Source organism: Pelodiscus sinensis, chromosome 3, assembly GCF_049634645.1.
Source record: "Pelodiscus sinensis isolate JC-2024 chromosome 3, ASM4963464v1, whole genome shotgun sequence".
NCBI lineage: Eukaryota > Metazoa > Chordata > Testudines > Trionychidae > Pelodiscus > Pelodiscus sinensis.
This window is the reverse complement of record NC_134713.1, coordinates 116,023,601-116,050,340: the sequence shown is the minus strand read 5'-3', so window position 1 is coordinate 116,050,340 and position 26,740 is coordinate 116,023,601. Positions and strand designations below refer to the sequence as shown.

At 39.9% G+C, this 26,740-nt stretch overlaps 1 protein-coding gene across 12 annotated transcripts in view; it reads right to left on the bottom strand.

Annotated features, from left to right (window-relative positions):
* Nucleotides 1-12,271, bottom strand: part of QKI (QKI, KH domain containing RNA binding) — a 265,388-nt gene extending 253,117 nt beyond the window's left edge. For all 12 annotated transcript variants that reach the window (XM_006115173.4, XM_006115169.4, XM_006115175.3 and 9 more), the window contains exon 1: nucleotides 11,497-12,271. In XM_006115173.4, the coding sequence (XP_006115235.1) occupies nucleotides 11,497-11,638 (142 nt within the window). In that variant the 5' untranslated portion in view covers nucleotides 11,639-12,271. The remainder of the gene's footprint in view (nucleotides 1-11,496) is intronic.
* Between the last annotated feature and the right edge of the window lie 14,469 nt (nucleotides 12,272-26,740).

Below are 26,740 nucleotides of genomic sequence, written 5' to 3'. Positions count from 1 at the left end.
CACCAGAATAGCACTGGGGCATAGACTTGCCCTATAGTACTGCAGCAGCACAGTTGCTACAGTTCAGTTAAGCCTCTGTAGCATTTTACAAGCAGGCAAACCCTAGAGAAGCCAAAGTGTACAGAAAAGGTTAACGATTTATAAATCTGTTAACACCTTATAATGGTCTAAAGAAACAGAGTAAGACATGCAAGTGGCATACAACCTGAAATGTGAATACTTGAAATTATTTGAGACAAATATACTATTGTGTTCATGGCTATTTCTTTATTCTCAATGCACCTGCTTTACTGCATAATGCAGAAATATCATAACTGGACTCAAAGACATAAAATGTTAAACTTTGAGATAATTAACTTTGAAGCCTAAATTTAAATAATCTTGCTTCCAATTAATATTTGCACAGTAAGTCTACTGTCCTGTAAGATTACTAAAAACAATCATGACATTTAATTGAACTTCAGGAATCTGCCTCAGGAATGTAGCAACTCTTATCAGTTCTAAATACATCCGGTGTTCAAAAATCCTTTTCCATATTGTAAGATTCTGTTGTTCATTTGCCAGTCTAAGCTAAAAAAGTCGCTAACATTCTTCGAAGTATAAAGGAACATGTTTTCTACTCAGTCAAGCACAGGATTGCAGCTCTTCCTCACTTAATTACCCTGAATATAGCTAAATATCAACTGCCATCCCTCTCTAAGATTGTGGCCTTAACAGTAGGGTGTAGTGGCTATCTATTGCAGCACCCACTTCTATCCAATTCATCATCGTCAACCTTCTTGCTGACACTTTTCAGGGCTGCCTGGGTGATAAATTGCTCTGTTATTCACCTTATGTTAATCTGAGGCTGACGCAAGTGTACCTTTCTGACTGAAGACACTTAGCAATATTAAAACTCTGAACTACCAAGTAGCCTCAATGTGCATTAAACCTCCCATTTGGAACCAACAAGTTTCCTCATGAATAGTTATGAATAAAACACAGTTAGTAAATCAATAGGCACTAGTTTTATGTACCCTATTATCTGTATAGCTAATGCACTCTCCTTTGGCTCCCTAGAAGTGACACCTGAATTATAAGCAATTGGAAACATTGCAATACCTATGGAATTTAATCTAAATCAACCCTTGATCACTACAGAACACCTATCTGCAAATGGTTTTACTTAAGGCTCATAAAGTTAGTGCGCACACACACACACACACTTTCTAGAGAGTTGGATGTTTTACTTCATAAATTCTGTATTTTTTTATGAATAGTCCTACCTGAAACAAGCTAGTGTCTGATTTTTATATTTCTACCCAAGATGGTTTTGATTCTGTATCGAACAGTTGTAAATATTTCAATTAACATTTTTCAATTCTCTCTCCAAAAACAATTTATGCTTCAGTGGCTGGCCACAAAAACAAGTCTTTCTATGAGGAGGAAAAAAAGCAAAATACTATTATAAGTTTTATGGTAATTTATTTGCTTATGACTAACAATTCTTTTTTAAATTATACTACTACTGTTACTTGTCTATGTTATTTCTTAAAAACACTGCCATTCTTTACTGAACATAATAACAATTGCATGTGTGGAAAAAAAACCACCCTCACAAATAATCTAACCTGCTCTCTGGGCCAAATCGAGCCTTGAGATATTTATATGCAAATTCAACCATCTTCCAAAGCATACTATATTCTTATATTAAATAACTAATTTTCACAATGAAGCCCCACCAAGGTCAGAAGCGCAGTTGGGAATGCAGCAGGGCTGGCAGAGGAGGGGGCAAGCTGCTGGAAGCCCCAGCCAGGTCAGAAGCTTAGCAAAGCTTGAAGCCAGAGCCAGAAGCACAGGGAGGTCAGCAGCTGGGAGAGAACCAAGGCAGGGAGCACCACTGGGCCAGTCACAGGGCGCCCAGACGGTCGGCCAGGAGTGGAGCCCAGTATCCAAGGCTGGCACCTTGGAGCAGGGCTGAAGGCCAGGAGGAAAACCTAACAGCAGGGGACAGTGTCCAGCAGGAGAGCACTGACCTTCCCTGTTCTAACAAATTCCTTGGTGCAGTCCCAAGCATGCTGCAGGTCCAACCTGTAGCTTACAAAGTACAGCATTTAGAAATTTTAGTTTCGTTGGTTGTAATGCGTCACAGGGCATATGTAAACTAAATTCAACTCATGCTGGTCACATTATGGCTATACCTATACTACAAATGTGAAAGTTTAACCATTTAAATGGTTAACCAATAACCCTGGACTAATCAATTAACACTGACGATTACACACTGGCTCCAGCCCTGCTCCAGGGTAGCCAGCCTGCCCCTGCTTCCCCTGGGAGTGGGGCTGCAGGATCTGATGCGTGTTGGGAGCTGGCCTAAAAGTCTCGGATACCACACTGGAAGCCAGCTGCAGCCCCACACTGCAGGTAAAGGTAACCTCTGAGATTCTCTTAAATTACACATTTATCCAATTACCTGCTTTTTAACATCCTAATCTACACTAGCAACAGAATGACAAAACTTTTGTTGTTCAGAGGTGCTAACCTCTCCACCCCCTGAAAGAAAAAGGTTTTTGCCACAGCAATTGTCAGCATAAACAGCATGTTGACAGCTGGAGTGCCCTCCTGTTGACAACACGAATGCCAATCATTGGGGATAGAAGTATTGTGTCTGAAAAAGTGCCAGCGAACAGCCGCTACACTGTCTCACTGCTGTGTCAATACGTCTGTGTCACTAAAAGCTGCGTAGCACAGACAAAGCCTAAGACATGAACACTCAAGTAGATTGAATTTGATACACTTCAGTGAGAAATTAGCACTGGACAATACAAGGACAGAGGAAACTCCAATTTTTTTCCATGAATCTAAATCAAAAGGATTTGAAGTACAGCACCTCAATTACAAGTTTAAACTTCCTCCACAGCAGTATTCAGGAACTGTGTAGTGACTTTCCATGTGAAGATTTAAAGGCATTTAGATTAAGACTAAATTAATTAACCCATAATTTACACAAGTCCTAAGCAAGCTGCCACCACTTAAGGAGTATCAGTATCACAAATACAAGCACTTCACAGCAAACTGCTTTTTTTAGTAACTGCCAACCAAAAATGTTATGTGCCACTGCCATCTCCTTTGGAGAAACTCCTCATTCCCTTTATCAAACATTAGACAAAGAACAGCAGCCAAAGTAAGAGAATATATAGCTGAGCACAGGGGAATAAGTTTTCCAGAAAGCAAAGCCTAGGCGGCTCCCCAAGATAATGCATTTAATAGACTGAAAAACTAAGAGAAAAAGATGTAGAAGGCTTAAACTTGGCTGGAAACTTCCTTGTTTAACACTGGATGCTAGCAGACCAATAAGATGGGATTGTCCATTTGAAACTAGACTGAGACAAACAAAATAAACACTATTTGACACCTATGGGCAACCTCAGATGCAGGTGACCGAACATATATAAATCCCAGATGAGTCTCAACCCAGAGAAGGTTCACCCACAAGAGGGATGAAACAGATGAGAATCTTCCACCACCTTTGCTCACATATTACCTTTTCAGCTGATAAATGAGAAACTTAAGTCCCTGCAGCTCTCCATCTAGTATCTCTGCAGAAATAACTTTACCTGAACTTTTCCTTTTGAAAAAAAATCACTATAAATTCTCATTAAAATGTTTTAAACTGCTATACTGATAAACACATGAATGTCAAATGTGCAGTACATATTTCTTAGTTTATTCTCCTCAGAAGTGTCCTGATTGTGTTGTGTTTTTAAAATGAAAATTAAGAACACTTCCTAGAACAGAATAAGATCACGCAGTTCCTAGGATTGGTTATCTAAAAGTACAGAAACCTACCCTAATAGCAATTTAATGGTGAAGACATTTTATTCCATTCTAATGTATTTCAACTTCCACACAAAGAATAAGATTTTCAAAAGTACTTAAATTGAGAGCATAAATCCCATTGGCTTTTGACAGGATGAATGCTCCTATACCCATGTATGCACTGAATTGCCCCCCGCTCCCCGAAAAACCTAACAGACATTTATTTATACAAAAGTGTAGTGCTTACTGAAACCCTGTTGCACAAAGTTTTAACAACTGTGCTGCCATCTCCCCTTCACTGTATCATTTCTCTCAGTAACTGTGGTGAAAACTAGTCAAATTTTTCACTTACTGTCCAAAGAAATAAGTCAGTTAAGACAAAGATAAAAACATATGCCAAAAACAGAGGAGGAGGAGTGCACTTACAATTAGTACTTTTACTAAATCAGTATACTTAAAACTGGTATTTTGTTACCGTCTCCAAATGTATACACAAATAGCTGTGAAGGAATTATTGACTATTAAAAGCTGGAACTTCAAGTTCTAAAGCCAGATACACATAAAAAACATAGCATACTGAAACTCACCCCCATTTTATCCTAACTTGGATAATCAAGTATCAGTACAGTTATGACCACAAAACAGATAAAATTATAGCAGAACAATAGTTCTGCGGTAGTTAAGGTTAAGCATCACTTTCTGTTTGAGATTATCAGGGCCACTTTGTTTGTATAATTATATTGGAAAAACTTCACTATAAAAATTAAACGTTCATTTATATCAAAGGTCATCAATGAAAAAAGAATAAGCAGCAAAATTGTTATTCACACTGTTTAGCAATAAAGGTGGTTTAATATTCACAACATAGAAACAAAATCTCGACTGTCAATGAACAAGATTGCATTCTGCAGATTATTCATAGCTCCAGTCTGCTTATCAATAAATACCCCTCCAACTACAGAGTAATTCAGTATATCCAATGGACAAATGAATTAACTCAAATTTGATGTCATGAAGTTTATTTTATTACTTCAACTGGTTTTTAGTATTAGAATATTTTGTATTTGTAACAAACTTCAGAATACAAGAAATATTTGATATATGCAGTCCTTAACAAAACTCGTAAGTCTCAATAAGAACCTTTTGAATTTATTTCAATAAAAAAGGTCACTGAGTGGAAGAATTTCATGTATTAACTCCTCTTGATGAAGAGTTTTTTCCACCTTCATCAGAGAAGCAAAGTATAACCCAGTTTTTATGGCAGACTCCTGATGTACTTCAAACAACTTGAGCTGTCAGGATGGCCCAGTAGTTAGTCAGCATAACACAGATCATCTCTCCTGTCAGGCATATACAAGATCAGCAGTTATTTTCTAGTGGTCTACATAATTAAAACACTTTTTTTTAAAAAATAGATCTCATCCCTGTTTTATAGTTCTGATTTTAAAGTGTGTTCTCTTCCAGACAGAAAGCTTTTTTAACAAGGATCAGTAATGGAAAAAGTGTATTTGTCAAAAAAAAAAAAAAAGTTAGTGAAATAGAAATGAAAAATTTCACAACCCACCTTCCCTTCCTAATACACATACCATCTATGGGAAAGTCACAGATTTTTTTTAAGCCTTTGCTTTGGAAACTTGACTTTTGGATTTTCTATCCATCCACATTAACATATCACTTTCCATAATTATTACATTATTGAGAGCTGCCAACACCTAAGCAATTTGGGGAAAAAAATATTTAGAAACTTCTGTTGATTAAATTTTTATAGTATTTTTTTCTCCATTAGTTATAAAAACATTAACTACTCTGCTTAATCTAGTTTGGGCTTGGCCAATAGCTTATCTGAAGTGATAGCTATTTATATTACAACTAATTATTGGGCATTAGTTAAGATAAAGAATATGCAGCCAGGAGAGTCACTTATGAACACAATGAGAAAAAAAATATTTCACCGAATCATGGCCTTTTCCTGGTTTTAAAGAAAAGTAAAAAGCTTGGTGAAAATATATTCATTGACAGAAGTGTTTCTAATATTTTCCAAATTCTGTAGGTGCTAGCAGATCTTTAAAAATACAGTAATTATGAAGAGCCATGTACTGCTCTTGATTGGCTGAAAATGCAAAAGTAAAGTTTCCAAAGCTAAAGTGACCCTATTACATAAAATAATTCTAGTAAGCAGAAAAGTATAGAAAATGCAGATCTCTAAATCAGGATTGTCCAATGCATTTTATACTGGTTGAATATTTTCTGTTAACGTACCCTTTAAATGGTATACTGTGAATACGGTTATAAATTAATTTGAAAAAAGGGGGTTTCTCCTCTGCTTATGTTTATAACGGATAGTCACCCACTAATAATGGAACATACACAATTTGCTTTCAAATGCTTAAACAAAAAACAGAAAAGCTGTTCTACTCTGAGTTGTAATATTGTAGTACATAATCTTACATACAAAATGATTTTCTATTTGCCAACTTCCTTTCAAGCAATGAAAAAAATAAACTAATGGTTTTGTATCAGAAAATGAAAAAAAAAAATCATGTTTATGAGAGGATTTTAAACTCTTCATGCTTCTTTAAGAAAGAAGTGATGTTTTAACTTGCAGTCCCCAAATAATTCAGGAGACTGTAAGAATAAAACTTATTTAGAATTCCAATGTGGCTTTTGTTTTTAAAAGTATTCTAACAAATTTCTAATGGGAACATGCAATACCTGTAACTACAGACCTTTTAAACAGATTCTGGAGCTCTACAAGCTTGTCTGTTGCTGTATGTCAGCCTATAAAGTGGAACGGTCCAATAAGAATCTTATACATACAGTTGCAGCAACAAGTGCCTGAAAAGGTTCAACAGTAAAGTGGGTATTAATATCTACACAGAAAACAGGTGTGTGTATTGTGTACACTATTAATGGCACATTTACCTCTTACTTGTATTCTGAAAAGACACATATTTAAGGTTTTGACCCTCGAGAGCCCTTCACCTGGTTTAACTTTGCCTATGCTAGTATCCTCATTTAAGTAAACCAAACTAATCATGTGTAAAGTTAACCAAATTAAGTAAACCAAACTAATCATGTGTAAAGTTAACCAAATTATCTCAAAGAAACATTTACAGTCTTGGTATCCATTCCTGCAAACTTTAGTAATGCAAGCAGCCTGGCTGAGGCCAAGTGGACCACTTATAAAAACCTGTAGCATTTGGCCCTTCATAGTTCAGCTTTGATATTCACTTTTTTTGGAGCCAGTGTAGGGACTAATGGAGAGCAACATACATCTAATTTAAATCTCAAGACATTAATAGTTAAATTTGTTGTTTCTACTAATAGTCAGGTTGACCCTAACATGTTTTACATTTGTTTGAAACTAATATTTGTTTTCAAAAGCAGCCCAAAAAAAAGGCCTAATTCATCATTTCCTTTCAGAAACATGTATACACACAAATAAAGAGTTTTTGATTGGATTTATCTTTAAGTCCCTCACTCCTAAAGAGAGCAAGTTACACTGAAGCAAAAGGCTTTTGGGTAGGGCCTTAGAGTAAAGAACAATACTATGAAGAACTGCAGCTCTTTGGGGAGTCCACATGCATACATAGTCTCTGAAAGTCAAAGACCAGATACTATTAGAGATGCATAATACCAAAGTGCATCAAAATCTTACCATTTGTAGCTTCAGGAGTTCAAAGATATTCTTAAACAGTAAGCTAAGTTACTCTAAAAGTCAGGATTACTGACAAATATAGAAAACATTTTAACATCCATAGCTAGTGAGACTACTTGACTAACATTTTAAACTCATTGATAGAATTTATGTATTTTAGAAATGCCTTCTATTAAGATCAGAATATACCTTTTATTCTCTAAAAAATGTAAAGAAAGGTTAAAAACCATAGTTTCAAATAAACCTGATTTTTTTTTATTCCAGAATACGTCTGAACTAAACTTCCACTGACAGAGTTCAAAATCCTTCATTTCTAGATGACCAAGTTCAAGAAGTGAAAATTATTTTTTTGTGAAAGAGGACACATTTTAAAGGGAAAAGTAAAAATTTAAGTTATCAAAATCATAATATAGGTTAAACAAAATATTCAAGTATTTTAGAAACTAAGACCTAATGCAAAAAGTTAAATCTCATTTGATGGTGCAAACAATTACAGGAAATACAGCCTATTTGACATTCAGGAAAAAAAACCTCCTCCAACAAGTTTGCGCTAGTCTGATAAAAACAATTCAACTTCCTAGCTATTATGATGTTCATTTTAAACATCCTTGTTAATCTCAAAACAACTCTTTTTTTACATGAGTTGAAATGGCTGCAACTTGAGAAATAGTTGTAAGCAAAGCAGAGTTTTATAGAGATTTTTTTAAAAGAAAGCCCACATTCATAACCTCCACTATAAGCCTTTAAGCTGATGTTAAAGCTGAAAAAAAGCTAAGCCAAGGGTCTTCAATCAAAGTTCAGCATGAAGTATCAGTTTCTTCAAAGATCAGTCTTCAGAGAAATGTACAGAAAATGAAAATATGTTTTGAATAACAAAGTTCAGAATAGAATGGGCTGTTTCGCAAGTCACTTAAGATAAATATTATAACAGCTTGAGAGAGTAAAAAGAGTAACAAAAGTCCCAGACAATCAGATAGCAGAATACATGGTTCAATTTCTGCTTCTGATTTAACACAGGAATTACAAGATCACATGCACTCCATTTGTTGTCTTTAAATAAGATCATGTACAAAAAAAAACCTAAACTCTATAATGCAGTATAAGAAAATTGTTTTAGTAGAAATTAATGTTTTTAAAATCAAGGGATTTTTAAGTACATGCGTATTTTAATTAGGATGGTAGGGAATAAACAAAAGAGATGCAGTTGCTAATCCTTTGGAAATGTTATGTCTCCAAAAGCATACATAATTGAATCTATATAAAGCCTAACATGTCCTGTATATTCCATGTTTTGTGGTAGCTTCTTAAAAATGAAGATATCCTGGAACAGAAACTACCATTACTATTAAAACAGTAATGTAATTATTGAAAAGTGAACATACTGTATTGCTGATGAAAAATAACCTAACTCCCTTTCTTCTTTATTTTTCTATGACTGCCTCCCTAAGAGGTAATAAATATTTGGTACTATTTTGAGAGTTACTAAGAAATCTTAAAGTTATCTCACACACACACCTCTGTGTGTTCTAAATTAAATCTTGGGTGTCCCAAAAAGCTAAACAAATTAAGGTAAATATTTTGAACCGGAAACAATATTAGATTTAACTTGCTCTTTTTGTTGACAGTAGTTATGTAGAATTTCTTCCTAGCCCATTGTGATGTGTGTAAAAAGGTGGCTAACTTTTCTATGGTGCATGTTTCTTTATAAAAGTTCATACACTAACACTGCATATCGTAATTATTTAATACAGAAGTATGATATTTAAGCATATCAAATGTAATTCTTGACTATCTTCTAGTAAAGATACTAATTGTAATATTAAGGTTAGCAAGACCTTACAAATCTGTCCTCATCTTTCTCACAAAAAGAAAGAACTGGCGCCCCTTAGTGTTCACACTTTGAAATTTTCACTAGATTTACAAGCAACTTTTTTTTTTTTTTTTAAACATTCCAGAAAGTTTTCGGCCTCCGCAATTCTTCCATCCCAACACCAATGCAATCAAGAAAAGAGCAGGAATACTTGAAAGAGCAGCAGAATGCTTCCTGGGCTATTCAGAAACATAAAATGCATGAGCAGTTTGGAAAAAGAGACGGTGAATGTTCAGTAACGTTTTTAAACTTCCATCACACAGTCCTCATATCCATTGTTTTGGATTTAGCAAACTTTGCTAAAAGAACAGATTTCCAAGTATTCCAGGATTCAATGACCTTCAAAAGATGCAGTGACCTCATGTATTCCTCTATTTCAATATCCATTTGAAACAAGAGATGTTTCTTTTGTTCTTATGACCAATAAACTTAGTAGGGCTCCCCCCCACCCAGATCATATAACTTTCAGAGTCTTCAGGAACTTTTTAAAATCCATTGCCAAGCCACTGTGGAGTTCATGTATATTTAAATGTGTCTTCATACAGTTTCTTTTTGATTTTACATCCCTTGTTTTTGAATCTTTCTGAAGAATATTTTACAGCAATCATAATTATATGTTCTAAGTAGTTTCTTGTGATGACCACGTTTATCCACTCCAGATTTATAAAAGCAATCCTCAGAAACAATTTCTCCATGGAAATACTGCTTACTAGAGTCCATTTATACCAATTCTTGTTTTTCACCCCAGTCATTTCCTTCCAAAAAGGTACTTTTCTGGGTAGGTTATTTTCTGCTACATTCTCATTTTCACATTTTTAAATATTTTGTCCCATGAAATATAAGCAATTATTTTCCCGTCTGAAGTAAATCTTTTGACAAAGTTTTCTTTCAAGTAATAAGGAATATTACTGCAGGCAGAAATCCTTTCCAATAAGATCTCAAAATCCTGTAGTTTGTTAAACTCTCCACACAGTTGAAATTGTTTCAACGGTTTTCATTTCTACACAGATTACTAAAGTCGGCTTAATATAATTTAAATAGTTCAGTTTGTAGTTTCCCACCAAGGTGAGTGGCGGTACATTCAGCTGAGTACTATTGTTTGAGCACCAACGGGTACCCTAAACATACAAAGAGCCTAAAAAACCCCCTAAATACAAGGAGACTACTTAACTTCGCTACAATAACGCAGTTATTAAAAGAGAACAGGCAGACGACGTTTGAGGTTTCAAACGTCTGACATTCTTTTAAAATGAGATAATTGATTTGTAAACACTCTCCGGGAAAAAGAATCATTAAGCGAGAACGAATGTGGCCCAGACTAAGCGGCCTCTCTGCACCCTTTGCAAGGAGTTGGGTGCGGGGCTCAGAAAAGACGGCGCCCTGGCTGAAGGCAGCAGCGGACATTTGGCAGCAGAGAATTTATTTCTTAATTCTTTTCAGTAACTAGACTCACACGTAGGATTCTTTAGGTTAGCTTCTTTAAAAGGTAACGACAACTGAGAGAAGAGTCTGCTCCCTTCTCAGGCGCTAGGAAATTTTTAATTATTACTTTGACCAGTTTGGGGTGGGGTAATGCGGGGGCCCGTGCCAGAGAAGGGGAAGGAGCTCTGCCTCTCAGGCGTTCGTCGTTCAAGTTGAAGCAGCTTCCAGAACAGCCAAATCCCGACACCAAAACACCCTTCCCTTGGCTCCAGGCCCGCAAAATAAGTCGACTGACCGCCCCCCTTCCAAAAAAAGGCACCACATAGTACTATTTCTCCCTTCAATACTTTCCAGCGTGATCCAGTAGCCACACAGCTTGAAAACGACCTTCCCGTCCCCCCACCTCCCCCCCAAACCACATTCCTCAGCGCCTTTCCCCTTCCTGTTCGTTCCCTCTCCTCCATAAGGTAGTGGTTCCCCTTCCCCTCATTTAACAGACAATGTGCAGAAAACCGGAGGGGGGGGGACCACACAAGACGAGATCCCCCACCACACCTCTGATGCTGCAGGCACAAACTGGAGGTACCCCACTGCCCCTTTGTTTTGTGAAGAGAAAGGCCGAGATCGAGTCTGAAGAGACCCGGGAGGAGAAGGAGCCAGGGAAGCGCCCACCCCCGGCTCTTGGGGTTGGAATGGAGAACGCAGGCGGCTCCAAGGAGTAGCGCGGAGGCCCGGGGGAGTGTTTTACCTTCGTCCAGCAGCCGCTCGAGGTGGTTGAAGATCCCGCAGAAGTTAGGGAGGCTGCTCATCAGCTTCTTGTCGTTCATCAGCTGCATCAGATAATCGGGGCTCGGCTTCGGCTTCTCCTTGGTTTCCATTTCCCCAACCATATTCCAATCGCGCAGAGCCCGCGAGCGCCCGCCGCGCAGCCCAACCACGGCACGGGGCGCCCGGCCGGATCCGGGCGGGGAGGGGGGCTCCCCGGGGAGGAAGAAGATTCAATCAGCAACAAACCAACCCCGCCGCCAGGTCCCGGGTGCAGAAAGGAGGAAACTCGGTCGCCCCTGGTTCCCCGGCTCCGTGCGCCCCCGGCCGGTCGGCGCAGTCCTCCAGGTCCCCCCTCCTCCTCCCGCGCGCACACGCTGAGCCCGGCTCCTCTCCGCGCCGCTGCCCCTGTCTGCTCTCCACGGCGAGGGAGGGGGGGCGGCCAGGCACTGCTGCTTCCCGAGGAGCCGCCGCCGCTGGTTGTTTCCTCCCGGCCGCTGCTGGGTCTCTGCCGCCGCGCTGCGCCCGGTGTCCTCGCCGCCTGCCTCCTCCCTCCCGTTGCCTGTGGCTGGTGAGTCTCAGCCCCGCCGCCGCCTCCTCACTTCTCCTCAGTTCGCTCCGGAGTTCGCCTCAGTCCAGGCTGCGCTGGTAGCAGCAGCAGCGGCGGCGGCAGGGGAGGGGGCAGGACACGAGGGGGGGAGGGGAAGGGACACGCCGGGGGGAGGGAGCAGGGGCGGGGCGGCCGTTAGTCAGGGAACAGCGGCGGCGCCACTTGGCGGAGCCAACCCGCGCCTCACTCGCGCTCTCGGGGCCCAGGGGGCGGGGGGCGCAGCTCCCTGGGGAAGCTCTGACGGGAATAGGGGGAGGCGGAGCCAGGAGGCCGTTCCGCGGCTCTTCCTTCCTTTCCTCCCTCCCCCCGCACGTGAAGAGCTACGTGCGGCGCACGCGGAGAGAGGCTCGCGCTGTTCCCCGCCCCCCCCCCCCCGCGCGCGCGGCCCCGGCTCGCCTCAGAGAGGCACGCATGAAAAAACTCTTCAAAACAAACTCCTGTTACTTCATCCCGGGGAGGGGGGGAGGAGTCACGTGCTGCTAGGAAGGGGAAAGCCCCGCCGAGGGGCGCATGCGCGACTGTGCTCCTCACACTTCGCGTCTTTACGGGGCTGTTGTCGCTTCGTTGGCGCCGCCTCCCGCCGAGGCGCGAGGAAAGGAGGCCGGGAGCGTGGCGCGTCACGCGGGCGGAGGAGTAACGGCCCGGCAGCCACAGCAACGTCGCCGGCAGGGGCGGCGCGGGGCTGATAGGAGCCTCCGGCAGCCACGCGTGAGGTGCGGGACACGCCTCGTGGTAGCGGCCGCTCAGCTACCCCGGCGCCCAGAGCGGGGAGGGATCCCGGGGCGCTCAGCAGCGCGGAGGGGGCAGCTCCTCGCCCCGGGCTGGGAACCGACCAGGCAGCCCTGGGGCCCATCCCGGCACCGTCCCCTCTAGCGCGGCGCATCCGCCCGGCTCCCCCTTCTGGGCTGCGCAGCCCGCGCGCCGGACTTGGGGGGGGCAAGGCCGCGTAGTGCGCGCCGCGGGGCCGGAGAGCCAGAGCCCGTCCCAGCCCTAGCGGGCCCCGAGCTCCCGAGCAGTAGACGCCGAGCAGGCTCCGCGTTTCGTGCGACGCTCTTCGTGCCGAGTGGTGAGACCATCCATAAACACAGGGCAGCGTTTGCTCAGGCGGGAGCGAACGGGGTTTAGGGCACGCCTGCCCCTCACGCTCACATTGGGCTAACTTACAGCCGCCTCACGAGAGCCGTGCATCTCACCTGTTGTCCGTCGTGCGCATCCTCACCGGCAGCGCAACTCTAGTGGCTTAAAGAGGGGGCAATACCGGTGGGGACGGAGAGTCCAAGCTCTCAACTCTGTGCAGCTCCCTACTGGAGTGCAGCTTCCTCCATCCGTGTTTCCTAGGCGCTCCGTGGGGACCTCTGTGTCTGATGTGGGGGGGCAGCTGTTGGGCTCCCTCCAAGGAGCCCCTCCAGGGTTGCCAGGCTCTAGGTAGAGCCCACCCATGTTGGGATGACAGATGGAGCTGCATGGCTTTCCTGTCAGTTTCGTGGCTCATACTATAGAGCTGGGAAATTCACAAGAATGACAACTCAGAGCCAAATCAAATAATCTATAGGGTCTTCACTGACATCCCAATTACATCCATTAAGCTCTATGCCTCTTATAGAGGTGGCATTACTGTGTGAAGTAGGGCACTTCTGACAGCAGGAGCAAGGTTGAAGCAGTACATTCACATACTTTAGTTGACAAGCTGCCTTTTGGTTTTGGCCACAGTTTGCCATTCCCAACCAATGGGAACTGTTAGAATGGTGAAAGGCGGCCACTGGGAGCTGCAGGGTGAGGGGAGCAATGCCTGTGGATGCTCAAGGTAAACAAATTCTGTGGATTACCCTGACAGGCAATGAGCCAAGTTTGCCAACCCCTGCTCTAGGTTGTAAAAACTTAAAAAACAACAAATTAGTTTAGTAGCACTTCAAAGACTAACAAAACATGTAGCCTTTCTCCCAAGACCTCTGAGAGTGAGGGGTCATGTTCCAGGATAGGTTATAGATTGTTGATAATGTGTTAGAGGGATTTAAGATGTAGACTATAGGCGATAAGTGGAATTCTGTTGTTTTCTCTTCTGGGCCTGTCTTGAAGTAGTTCATATCTGGGGACTTTTTTGGCTCTGTCAATCTGTTTTTTCACTTCTCAGGTGGGTATTTCAATTTTAAGATGCTCCTATAGGTGCATGATCCTGTAGATGTTTGTCTCTGTGGGGTTGGAGCAAATATGGTTGTATCTTAGGGCTTCACTGTATACAATAGATTGGGAAATGTGTCTGGGATGGAAGCTAGAGGCATGAAGGTAAGGGTAGCAGTCAGTAGGTTTCTGGTATAGGGTGGTGGAACTTTATGCCATCAAATGGTGGCAATGCCCCACTGCAATGTATACTGGCCAAACTGGACAGTCTCTACAGGAAAGAATTAATGGACACAAATCAGATATCTGAAAAGGCAACACAAAAAACCTGTTGGAGAACAATTTAATCTTCCTGGACACTCATGAATGGATCTTCAAGTCCTGGTTTTGTTTCAGACCACTTCTACAAGCCAAATACACAAAGAAGGATTGGAACTTAACTTCATTCACGAGTTTAATTCTTATGTTAATGGTCTAAAGAGGGGTAGTGAATGGCTCAGACACGCTCTTCCACCATTTAATAACAACCAACCAACCAACCAACGATGGTGCTAATGGTTCTTAACAGACCCTGTAACTACCTGAACTATCTACTCACCATCTACATGTTTTGTTAGTCTTTGAAATGCTACTAAACTAATCCTTGTTTTTTAAGTTTTATCTACTCCCTGTCTCTTTTTCTTCCTCCCCTCCTTCCCCCACCCCCCATTTATCCTTGGATCTGGACTCATTATACGGCTGTCATCTGAAGAAGTAGGTTTTGCCCACGAAAGCTCATGACATCATCTACATGTTTTGTTTTTAAAGTGCTACTAGACTATTTGTTTTTTAAGTTTTTCCTGTGACAGACTAACTTGGCTACCTCTCTGAAGCTCTGTTGTAAAATTATAGATAACTGGGGAAAAAAATTACTCAACTAGGTACTGTTGGCTTTTCAAGTCTGAAATTCAAATTAAGTAAATACAAATTAGTGCTCTATTAAATATAACAAATATAAAATGTTCTTCTAAATAAAATGCATCCAGTGCTAAACTAAGTAAAACGACATTTTGAGTCAATCTTTTTGGGCCATCTACTATTTCATTACTGTTGTTTATTGTCTAGTACTGAAATTTTAAGGGAAAGCATAGTTATCAGTTTAGCACAGATATTGCGTTTTTTCCTGTATCTTATTTTAAATATACATACTTGAGTTAGAAATGAGATGAGGCATTTTCTGTGAGATTTTGTCTGCATACCAATACTTTGAGCAAAGCAAAGAATCAGGTAAGTCAAATTAGTGGCTTGTTACTGAAAAACAATCAAGATAGTTTCCTTTTATCTGGAAAATAATAAAGCACATACAATGGTAGTTTTGTTCCCAAAGAGGGAGTAGCAGTGTTATGAATTAGTTTCTTAAATTAGATTCTTACTCTTCCAGTATCACTGCAGCAATATTTAAGGCATTGGCTGTTGATGTAAAACCACTGGCCCAGTTTAATAACAAGGTTACAGGCTTTTTTTCTTTCTTCTGGCTCTTGAATTTTTTTGGCTGTTTCTCAAATGTATCGGAGTAGTTCACATCTTGACCAAGAACACTTTTGGGATACGTTACAGAACAGGATGTCACATACAGACAAGTCAGTCTTAAGACTACATTTGTGTCCTTTCTAGGTGTCATGGTTTAGTTTTTTGATCTGGTGTGTGTACATGTGTTACTATATGTAAGACATTCTTAGGGGTGTGTTCTCAAATTGGAAAAAATGTAATTAAGGACATCAGTGAGCAAATAGGCATTCTCCTCTTATGTAATAATTAAATTAATTTAAAATTTAAGTTTACAGTTCTGGAGAGCTAATACAAGAATCATAGAAGAAGTAATGCCAGCAACTCCATATTGAAGTGGGTTTTGCTCTTGAAAACTCATGATATATTTTGTTAGTCTAATGCTGTGTTTCCCAAATGGTGTTCTGCAAAGTTAAAATAAGGGTTCCGTGATTAATTTCTATTGCAATAATGTTTTATGATTTAAACAAAATTTAAGCATTTATTAATTTTATTGAAAATAATTTTCTTTTGTTTGCCACTATAAGTGTCCCTGTGTAATGCCAGCTTAGCCAGAGGGTAGGGACGATGATATCACTACTCAGCACTGTGCCATGCACCGTCAGTAGTGTGATCACCTGTTATATACCACCATAAATCACCGTACTCATTTTCAGGGAGCGTAGATCATGTGGGTGATTGAATACGAATATACTAGCACTGCTTCGAACAAAGTCGACACTTCAGCTGTCAAAAGAATTGATTGTGTGGGAGTGCGCAGGCAGTGCTCTCGAAAGATAAAATTTTGTCGTTGTCACGTAAGCTAGTTTTGGATCTTGTCTGTAGGACAACTGCCAAAATAATGCATATTAGTTTTTAAGATTTATTTTTTGTACACATTAAATGTGATTTTTATTTTTAAATATGTGCAATTAAACTAAATGTTGATCTCATGACCTTGTTTAGCATTTGCTTATTATTATCCTTACTTATTTGTGGTCTACGTTTTCAGCTCCATATACAAGACTGTTATTAGGGGTTCCGCGAAATTATTTTGAATTTAAAAGGGTTCTGTGACCAAATAAAATTGGGAAGCACTGGTCTAACGTGTTACATGACTACACTTTCTTAAAGTTACAGACTAACATGGCTACCCCTCTGATACTGCCTCTGTGTGTGTTTTAACCATGATATGAAAGTACTACGTCCAGTGTAAAATAGTAGATCAGTCTCCATGAGCCAGATGTTGGCATTTCTACAGGTTACCAACCAATGTAGCTAGGCACAAGTGACTCCAAAAATCTCCAAATATCTCATTACCTTTTTGTGTGTAATGTCTCTTCTACATAATATATCTGTACAAAAATTGTGTTGTGACAGTAACTCTAGTTTCTTAGCAGGGTTATTAGAAGATCATTGTCAATCAGAAGCCTTACCTAATTAAATGAAGGTAACAATTCATTCTCAGAATCATATTCAGGAGCACACCTTCATTCTTCTCTTAAAAAAAAAAACTATCAGATATATGGGTTTTGCAGCATTCCTAGGTGGTCATCAAATATGGACTTTCAGATTGGGAGAATGGATGGAAGTTTCGGTGTCCTGGGTCCCTCATTGAGAAGAGTCTACTAAAACCTTCTTGATGGTTGCAAGGGACATGACCTAATGTGAGCATCGCTGGCTACATATATGGCTGTCTGTCACAGGGATATCATCTCAGGTAAGTGTCTTGTAGACCATAACCAGCACCTTATCTCTATATGGACATAAGCAGGCAGTCAGTCCCCATCTAGAAGCATGGATGGTTTGTGTACTCAGCAAGCAAGCTGCTACATTTTGCATAAGCTTGTATATAAATGGTTTTAAAGATAGAGCTCTCATAGAACATTGCCATTGTCTCGTTTGGAGATACAGACATTGTCAGTGTTGTTTAAAGTCTGTTATCTGAAAGGAGGGTTGGCACAGATCATAAAATCCTAACTTGGTTACTGTTTTAATGGGATCACTGGCAGCAGCTGAAAGGGGCAGTGCTTAATATCACTCCCAAGCTGCAAAATCTGATAACTGTTAGATCATTCTTTGAGTCAAAGGGATTGGTAGTACCTCCACTGTCTTTTCCAGCTGCTTCCCAGACCTTGTCTTCACCACCTTTGTGTTGTCTCACTTCTTCAGCCAGTTCTCATTCATGTTAGGGATGTGAAGGACTAGTCAGCAAGGTGTCCCCAGGCTGCACATGGCATTTCAAAGCAGTAGCACCACATGGGGTCTGGGGATCAGCAGGGGATTCCCCCGCTGACCCCAGGCTTCATGTGACACTGCTGCTTTGAAACACCTCATGGAGCCTGGTGTCAGCGGGGAAGTCCCCAACTGATCCCAGGCTCCGTGGGGCGCTGACACTTTGAAATGCTGTGCGAAGCCTGATGCTGGGCTCCTCATGGCATTTCAAAGCAGAAGTGCCGCACAGAGCCCGGGGTCAGTGGGGGAGTCCCCAGCTGACCCCATGCTCCACATGGCGCTTTGCCCTAGGGCTGTTTCTACACTTTAAAGGCAGAGGCATCCTATCGCCTAATCCAATAGTCAATCACTCGCAATTTAACATCCCCAATTTATGTCTTAGACATTGGCTGAAGTACTGAGCCTCATCACTGTCAGTGGGATGAGGCAGACCTATGCCCCTGAGAGGAATAAGCATACTAAATACTACATTCTTATTTCTCCTTACTAACCCTCTGCCACAGTAGCCTCATGCACACCTTAACCCTCAAAGTTTGGGTACCCAGGGGTGTTGATGCCACCTCGTCAGCTGCTGGGTCATCAGCAACCCCAGTCAGTCTGTAACATCCATTAGTCCATGGCAGCACTGCCCAATGGCTAGCATCAGTAGTTTGCAGCAATAGCCCCAGTAGTGGGGGTCAGGTCCACCCTGCTCCACCAGCCCTCAACATAGGGCCTCGTAAGTGGCAGGGTGCTTCTCAACTCACTCAGCAGGGAATTCAACCACAACAACCAAGCTCAGTTGGGTGGGAGGTAACTCCCGCACCGTCCCTGGGTCACTTCCTACCAGAGTTGGTGTATGAATGTTCCACAGCAACAGCCTCTCCCTGGGGCTCCCAGGTCTCTGGCTGGCATGTCTCTGGAGTTCCTGCAGTCAGTCCTCCTCCACTGCCCAGGCCAGGGTGAGCTGAGCTACTCCCTTTTACACTGCTCCAGCACTTGAAACATGCCCAGTCTGGGTGGAGGGGTGGGACTTCCTGTGTCCACAGGGTTTTAACTCTCCTTTTTTAGTGCAGGATATGCACACCCTGTCATACCCTCATAGTGGTGTCATGTACACATTGAACAAGGAGGATGACAGAATAGGAGTCTGCAGCATCTATAGGAAAAGGAGTCATTCCTCAGTTGATGTAATCTCTCGTAAGACAGAAAAGGACAACTTCATTCCACTTCTAACTACATTTTATAGGAGAGTCAACATATTATGATCAACAGTATGGAAGCCAATTGAATAGTTCTAATGCAACTTCTATGGACATCTGCATTTATTTCAGAGAGAACATTATCGGTCACCAAAATTCATGCAGTCTCTGTACTAAAGTTTAGACCCAGAATGACAAGGGTCAAGAAGATCAAAGGCACTTAGAGACCCTGTTAGTTGTGTCACTGCAACCTTTTTCATAATCTTGCTTACAAGGAAAGGTGTGATACTGAGCTATAATTCACTGGATTGTCAACATGAAGTGATGACTTATTGAGCAGAGGCCATGTTTATGTTTCAGAACAAGAGGCACCCTACCTTCTTTAAAAGGAATTGTAAAGCGCCACCAGCAAACAAACCAGTTCTTCCCAACTGACCTTGACCAACCTGGAAGGGCACAGTTCCAAAACATAGTTGTGTCAACTACTTGCATTTCTGTCCCCCCTAAATAAGCATCTATGATCCCTATAATTCAATTTTAAATGTAAGTGCATTAGTAGAGAAGTTGGAATAATGTTATTGGAGTCCAGTTTAAAACCATAAATACATTTAATAAAAGTTGTACACTTTTTGAAATGCTCTCTAAAAGATCAAAATAAGCAGTTAAGGGATTCTGCCAGTTGTCTCACTTCTGTATTATCATAAGTTTCTTCCTATTATGCACCTGACTGGCATTGGCCATCTAGCCTTACAGTTGCCCAAATCACCATTATATAATTCCATTTTCTAATCTTAAGGATCCATTTCCATCATATTATAACATGATCAACAACAATATTAATTCAACCTGTATGTTAATTGCTACAGATAATTAAAAATACAAATGTAAAATGCTTGTGACAGACAATGAAGTGCTTCATGCTGTACAATGCATGGTAGATCTTGCCTCCCAAGAAATTTGTGTTGACAAATAATGCCACATTGGAAGGACTGCAGTAAGATTCTGCATTTTTAAAAGCTTTTTGGTAATGAGCTAATGTCATTTTTGTTGATGTGGTTTAGTATCAGACTATTGCCTGTCAGTCTGAAAGAGCGACACAAAATATGGTTGTTTTTTCAGCCAGCTAAAGGTCTTACTCCTTTTCAAAAAATAGTTTTCTAAATTCCCAACTTCAGTACACAGAATATTTTATTTCAGACTTTAAAAGAAATTGAGGAGGAAAGAGTAATTGTTGCCTCACTTCCTTGGCTTCCCTTATCCCTCATAAGCCCAGATGTCCCCTTTGCTACAGGAAGTAAGGAAAGGCAGAAACAATATAGGCAAGAAGAGTCTCAATTATGGAAGGCAGAACACTCACTCAACAGCATTTTGCCAAAGCTAAGAAACCAAAAACCACTACAGCTATTGGTTCCCCACACAGAGTTCTTATGCTTGGAGTTTGAACACATTAGAATAAAGATCTGTGGGCAGAGGCCTTGTCTCCTGCCTTTTTAATAGGGGTTCACATTCTTCCTTTAAAGAAAAGCAGCAGGAAGTGTCTAATCTCCCAAATCTCAGGCAAGTAGAAAAGTTCACCTTTTTTATGAGAGATGTTTTGATAGCATATGACATTCTTACCTTTTTTTTTCTTAGCCTTCTACCCACAGATTGAACTTGGAATTATCTACTGGAATATAGCAGCCATATAGTTTGTAGCTTTCATATCCCCTAAGATCCTTTTCCCAGTTTCCATAACACTTCAAAGGCCACGAAACATGTTTTACTTAAGTACTTTAAAATGTTGAATGAAAGGCACTATACAAGCGTAAGTAATTATGACCCAGACTTACACATACTACAGGATCTTTTCTGACTGCTATGAGGGTAGTCCAAATTACACACCACTCAGATTGGCATTTCTGCACTCAGATTCAGTCTGGTGGAATACTTGTTTGGCTATCACTGGACATCTAAGGAGGGATCACAGCAGCCAGTAAACAGGATCTTGGGCTCAAAGCCAAAAGGTGGCAGCTGCCATGGCTCAGAAGGAAGCCAGATCACTTGAATTACAAAACAATCCAATTACTTGATAAAGTATCATGTGACCCTGTTTAGCTAATGGTTTGCTAGTCATCAGTTTAAAATAAAGTGGTTTAGTTGCAAGGGACGTGTATTAGACACATGTTCCTATTTAAAACAATTGGATTGTGATTAGAAACAGTAGTATATGCACTTATTGGGAGTTGTAACAATACAGATGTCTATGCACCAAGGAGTTCTGAGGAGATGGTACTCACAAATATGAACTTACTTAAGTATGGAACAGCATAAATATATCTTTGACTTTTCCTTTGTTTTATGTGATGGTTTGGGATGCAACTCCCATGCTCTCCATGTCCCTAAATCTTTGCCAGATTCCAGGATTGGATGACAGGTTGAATCACTCAATAATTGCCCAGTTCGGTTCTTTCCCTCTGAAGCATATGGCATTGGTCACTGTTGGAAGACAGGGTAATGGGTCAGATGGCATTCTTATATTTGCACATTTAAAAAAAAATTGAAACAATATCTGCTATGCTTCTGACTCCATATTTGTTTAGGAGATTCTGACAAAGTAGTAAAAACATTTGCCATTTAAAATGTTGCTTTCAAAACAATTATGAACAGTGTGTTAGTTGGCAGAATTGTTGCAAAAAAGGGGTATCTACTGATTTTAATGGAACCGCTCATTAGAATAACAGTTTGCAAGATCAGACTAAGTGTCTACATACCATTTGTGCTATAAGAAAAAATTAAAGGTAAACTTAATGTTCACCTTGTAGTCCCATTGATTAAAATGCTGTCACATTGTCTTGTTTTTCCAGAAGTGTAACAGTTCTTTTAGAGTTGTGAATTCACTTTAGGTATATGTGATGGAAAAAATTGCCTTAAATCAGAAGTCCATCAAGAAGTTTTTTTGTCTAACCAGAAGCATAAAGCCAGACGTGTAATCATCAGGACTTCAAGTTGGAAATATGCCCTTGATATCACTACAGTTAAGACTAGACATTCATTTCCAATGTCACTTCTGTTCTGAGTCTCCTTTTTTCTCCAGTTCTCATATTTTCTCAACAAATTCTTTGTGGATTGGAATTTTCCATGGTTGCTCTAAACCTAGAGGTTAGAGTTTTTGAAAGTTGAGTTATGAATGAGGGTGGGAAAAGGAAGGAAGAGAGAGATGCAAACACTTCCTATGTGTTCAAGAGACATGTTTTGCTTGTACAATCTAAAACCAACTGAATCTAAAGCTTTAGGTTTGTTTTATATATTTGCAAAGTTCTTATGTATATATATAGTATGTTATGTGTATGTATAGTATGTTAAAAAGTTCATGGAAAAGACAAAATTTGTTAAGGCCACTAAATCTCATTGGCAAAAGTAACAAGCTAAGCAGCTTTATATCACAGTATTTACAAGATCATTCCTGAATTAAGGATGACTGTTAGAACTCTAGCCTTACAAGTTTCTCAGTCAGAGATCTAGTAGTGTGGTATTTATTAAGAATATAATATATGGATCCACCAGAGTTTCATAGCCTGTCTTCTATAGCATTTTATATGTGAAATTTTTCTAGTCTGAAAGGTTATGTACTGCTAACATGGTGGCACAGGACTACTCATTTTTACAGTTACAGGCGTACATGGCTGCCCCTCTCAGTCATTTTTTTGAAAAACACCAAGGATGTTAGGTTTTATTCTTTGTCTTCCAGCTCCTGCCTCCACTTCCTGAATTGAAGAAGAGACTGTTTCCTCTCTTCATAGGCATTAAAATGTTATATTTTCCCAAATACTGTATTCAAACATCCAGTTTTGCAGGTTGAATATTACTGCCTTCTTCATGATTCACAAGTTAACATTAAGTCTGATTATGGCAACAGTCAGAGACCCAACAAGTCACAGCAGGAACTGCAAAGTAAAGGCTCCTCAGGCCAAGTAGGGGGGAAAACCCTTTTTAATTAAAGTATCATTATAAAGAAACAACAGAAAGGCACTACAAGTAAAGTGTTGACTAGCCATTCCTGGGCAGTCTTCTTTCCTTCACTAAGATCTAGAGAGTTCCTTATGTTTACCCTGCTTGCAGACTATTTCTATACTCCAAAAAAGGGAGGCTGAGGATATACAACTAGAGTCAAAGCTTTCTTTTATCTCAAAATAATCATGTTTCCCCTACCCTCTTACAAACAGACATTAGTTCTTAAACCTCTAATAGCCAATTTCTGCCAAGAGTAAATGGGATCCCCTTCCTAAAAAGTCAACTCCTCTATTTTATGTCATTCTCCTCCTAATAATACTTTGTAGGTGGTGCATTTCTGGAAAAGTTGCATAGCTGATTTCCATTCATGCAGAGTTACTCATCAGCCCTCTAACTACAGATATGATATCCAGGAATTCCAGCAATAGTATTTCAGATTGGATAGAGGTTAGGGATGTTAAAATGCTTGTAATTAAGTAACCATGTAACAACTGACATTTTCAGTGGGCAGCAGTTGGCTCCACAGGAGCTTTGCATACTGGCTCCTGTCGCCCTCCCCTCCCTCTCACTTCCTCCCCCACCCTCACTGCATGTTGCTGCCTCTTTTACAGCATAACAGGAGCCTGCATGTAAAAGTTAACCAATGAGCCCAGGCTCATCAGTTAACTGTTTACACGGTTACACTGTCACATCTGTAGTGGAAAACCCTGAGAGAGATTGACAGCATTTAAGGTGATTACTAATGGAGTACTTTAAAGAAGTCTCTGATAAAATAAAAAGATAGAGGACCAAATTTTCAAAGATAATTAGGCATCTACCTTCCCTTGAAATGAATGGGAGTTAGGTGCCTAAATAACTGAGTACCTGGACCTGAGGGGTTATGTTAGAGGGAAAAGACTGGATTGTGGAAATCAAGTAAATTTAAGAAAAAAAATTACCTTCTCCCTGCCACTTGGGTTGTGTGTGACCAACGAAGTAAATTACTTAATCAAGTTTTGAATCCAAGTAAACTCTGACTTTGCTCTCTTAGTAATCAAAATTAAAAAAAAAAAAGATATGCTTAGCCTGGTAATTTCTGATCAATAGCTCTGCCATGTATGAAGCCATTATTTGCACTGTTTATTTTTATTTTCACTATTATACTATTTACACAGCTTACACAATTTAGAGATCCTTGAACATTTTGAAGAAGAATGTCTAAACTCTGTGACTGTACCTCCCAAGTTCTTACAAAAATTTTAATTCTTCCTCATTAATTTGACCTCAAACGCACAATAAAATAAGTATAATTAATACTGTACACAGTAAGCATCTTTCTAGTTGTAAAAAGCTCAAATTTAGAAAATGACATTTTCTTAAGAGTGATTATAGCAGAAGTAATTGGAATAATTCTTCATTGTAATTTGAGGGACAAAAAAGCATTATATAAATGCAATATTCAAATTTGCAATTTTAAGAAACTTTTTCTTATTTCTCACAATGTTATTGGACCCTTTGTGAATACTATCACAATATATAAATAGTATATGTTAGATGTAACAAGCTTAATATTTATGCATAAACAGACTTTAATTACAGACTTTAATTTTGATTTGGTGTGAAATGAGAATCATGCTCATATTGTATAATTTTTCAACCATGTATCAAACAATAGCAAAATGTACAATTTTACTGTATTTTCTATAGAAAGAGATAGACCTTCATCATAAGTCTTTTGTATCAACTATAATCTAAAAATTGATTATATCTAGTTGTCTGTTAATGTCAGTTACTAAATTCAGACTTCTGATGCACATGGAGTGGGAGCAAACAAACAGGTAGGTCATTAGAGAAGCCAGCTACTCACAAAATGTGAAGCATATTGCTTCTTCTCCAGAAAAATTACAAGATGGAACAAAATTGGAACAAAACATGCACATCCTTTTGCAACCTTTGCAAAGCTGGTCTGTTTGGTCATGCGCAGAAAAGAGCCAAGCAGTGAGACTGAGATTGTATTGACAAGAACAAGATGAATGACCCCCTGGAGACCATGGGGTTTGTATGCTAGTTTCCACTACCTTTTCATCCTTTTGTGCCCCTTTTCAATTCATATGCAGATTAACTTAGACCAAGTTCTTACTAAATACTCTTTTTCAGTTTAGTTTGGAAGGTAGACGGGAGGATCTAAATATTTATGAGCTTTTTTCCTTCTGGTTTATGATGCACTCTTGTTGAATGTGGAGGAATTACGTTAATGAATGCATGCCTGCACACACAGACACAGAAACCAGGCAAAGGGGGGGGGGAACGACACACACAAAGCTTTGTCAGCTCTAATGTAGGCACTTACCAAACAGTTCCCATGGAAAAAAAAGGCAAAGAGATTTAAAATCTGTTGCCAGGAGAAAAAATAAATTGTACAGCTGAACACAAAAGGGAGAACAAAGTTTTATCTTTGCTTTCCTAGGCTGCAAATGTAACTCTTGTTTCAACTCAGAACAGATTGGAAATAAAACATGTTAATTGAAAAATGAAAACTTGCCTGAAAAGCATTAGCTAGTTTTGTGTGCTCAATAATGAAGTAAAGATTAAGCTTAAGTATTGTATACATAGTTTTTCTTAACACCAAGAACAAAGATATGACCCAATTTTTTTCTTGTACAGGTGCCTTCAATTACCTTGCATTTTATTTGTGTATTTGTATTGTTTTTGATTATTTATGCCAGTTAAATATTTTATTTTCTCTTATTGCTTGGTATGGTTATCTTTTTGGAAACTAAACCATAACTACATTTTTTTAGAGACCTAAAATATACTTAAAGTAAGACTTTAGCTAGATGTAGTTGAATGTAAATCTCCTTTAAACATGAATAATGCAAAACTATAAATTAAAGAACCTTTATGGTTCTTTTTATAGAAGGTAGAATATAGAGTATTAGAAAACTAGAACATGGACATATTAACAGCTTTAATATTACATTGTACAGAAGTGTCATCTTCTCAACCTTTAATCATATCTATCCTCCTCCTTCCCTTTTTAATTCTCCTGTGCACACATAGCTGTTGCAGACAAGGCACTGCTCATAGAAGTGGGACAATAATTCTACAGTATCCTTTCATAATCATGCACCACGACATGAGATTTTAAAAATGTGTTTTTGTGCTATCCTTTAAAAACTCATTCACCCAATGCCAGAATGTTAATTCATAGCTCTTTAAGTGCAACGAGACTTCATTGTCTGGCTCTGTTATTCATATTTATAATATGTCTATCTGGATTTTCTAAAATGTTACCCTAATAAATATGTTCCTGTTTTTATTGTAGTTTGTTTGCAAGATGTTCAATTTCATATGTAATTGATTCCGATAAAGCCATCTACCTTCCATTTATTTTACAGCTATCATTTATGTCAGCTCCAAATATTGGCATTACTGTTTTCAGCAACTGAGCCTATGTTACTAAGGGCTGTGATAAGCAGAAGTTCAGCTCAAATAGGTCCCAAGGCAAACAGAGCCAAATCTGAATTCATAGAATACTAAGACTGGAAGGGACCTCGAGAGGTCATTGAGTCCAGTCCCCTGCCCTCATG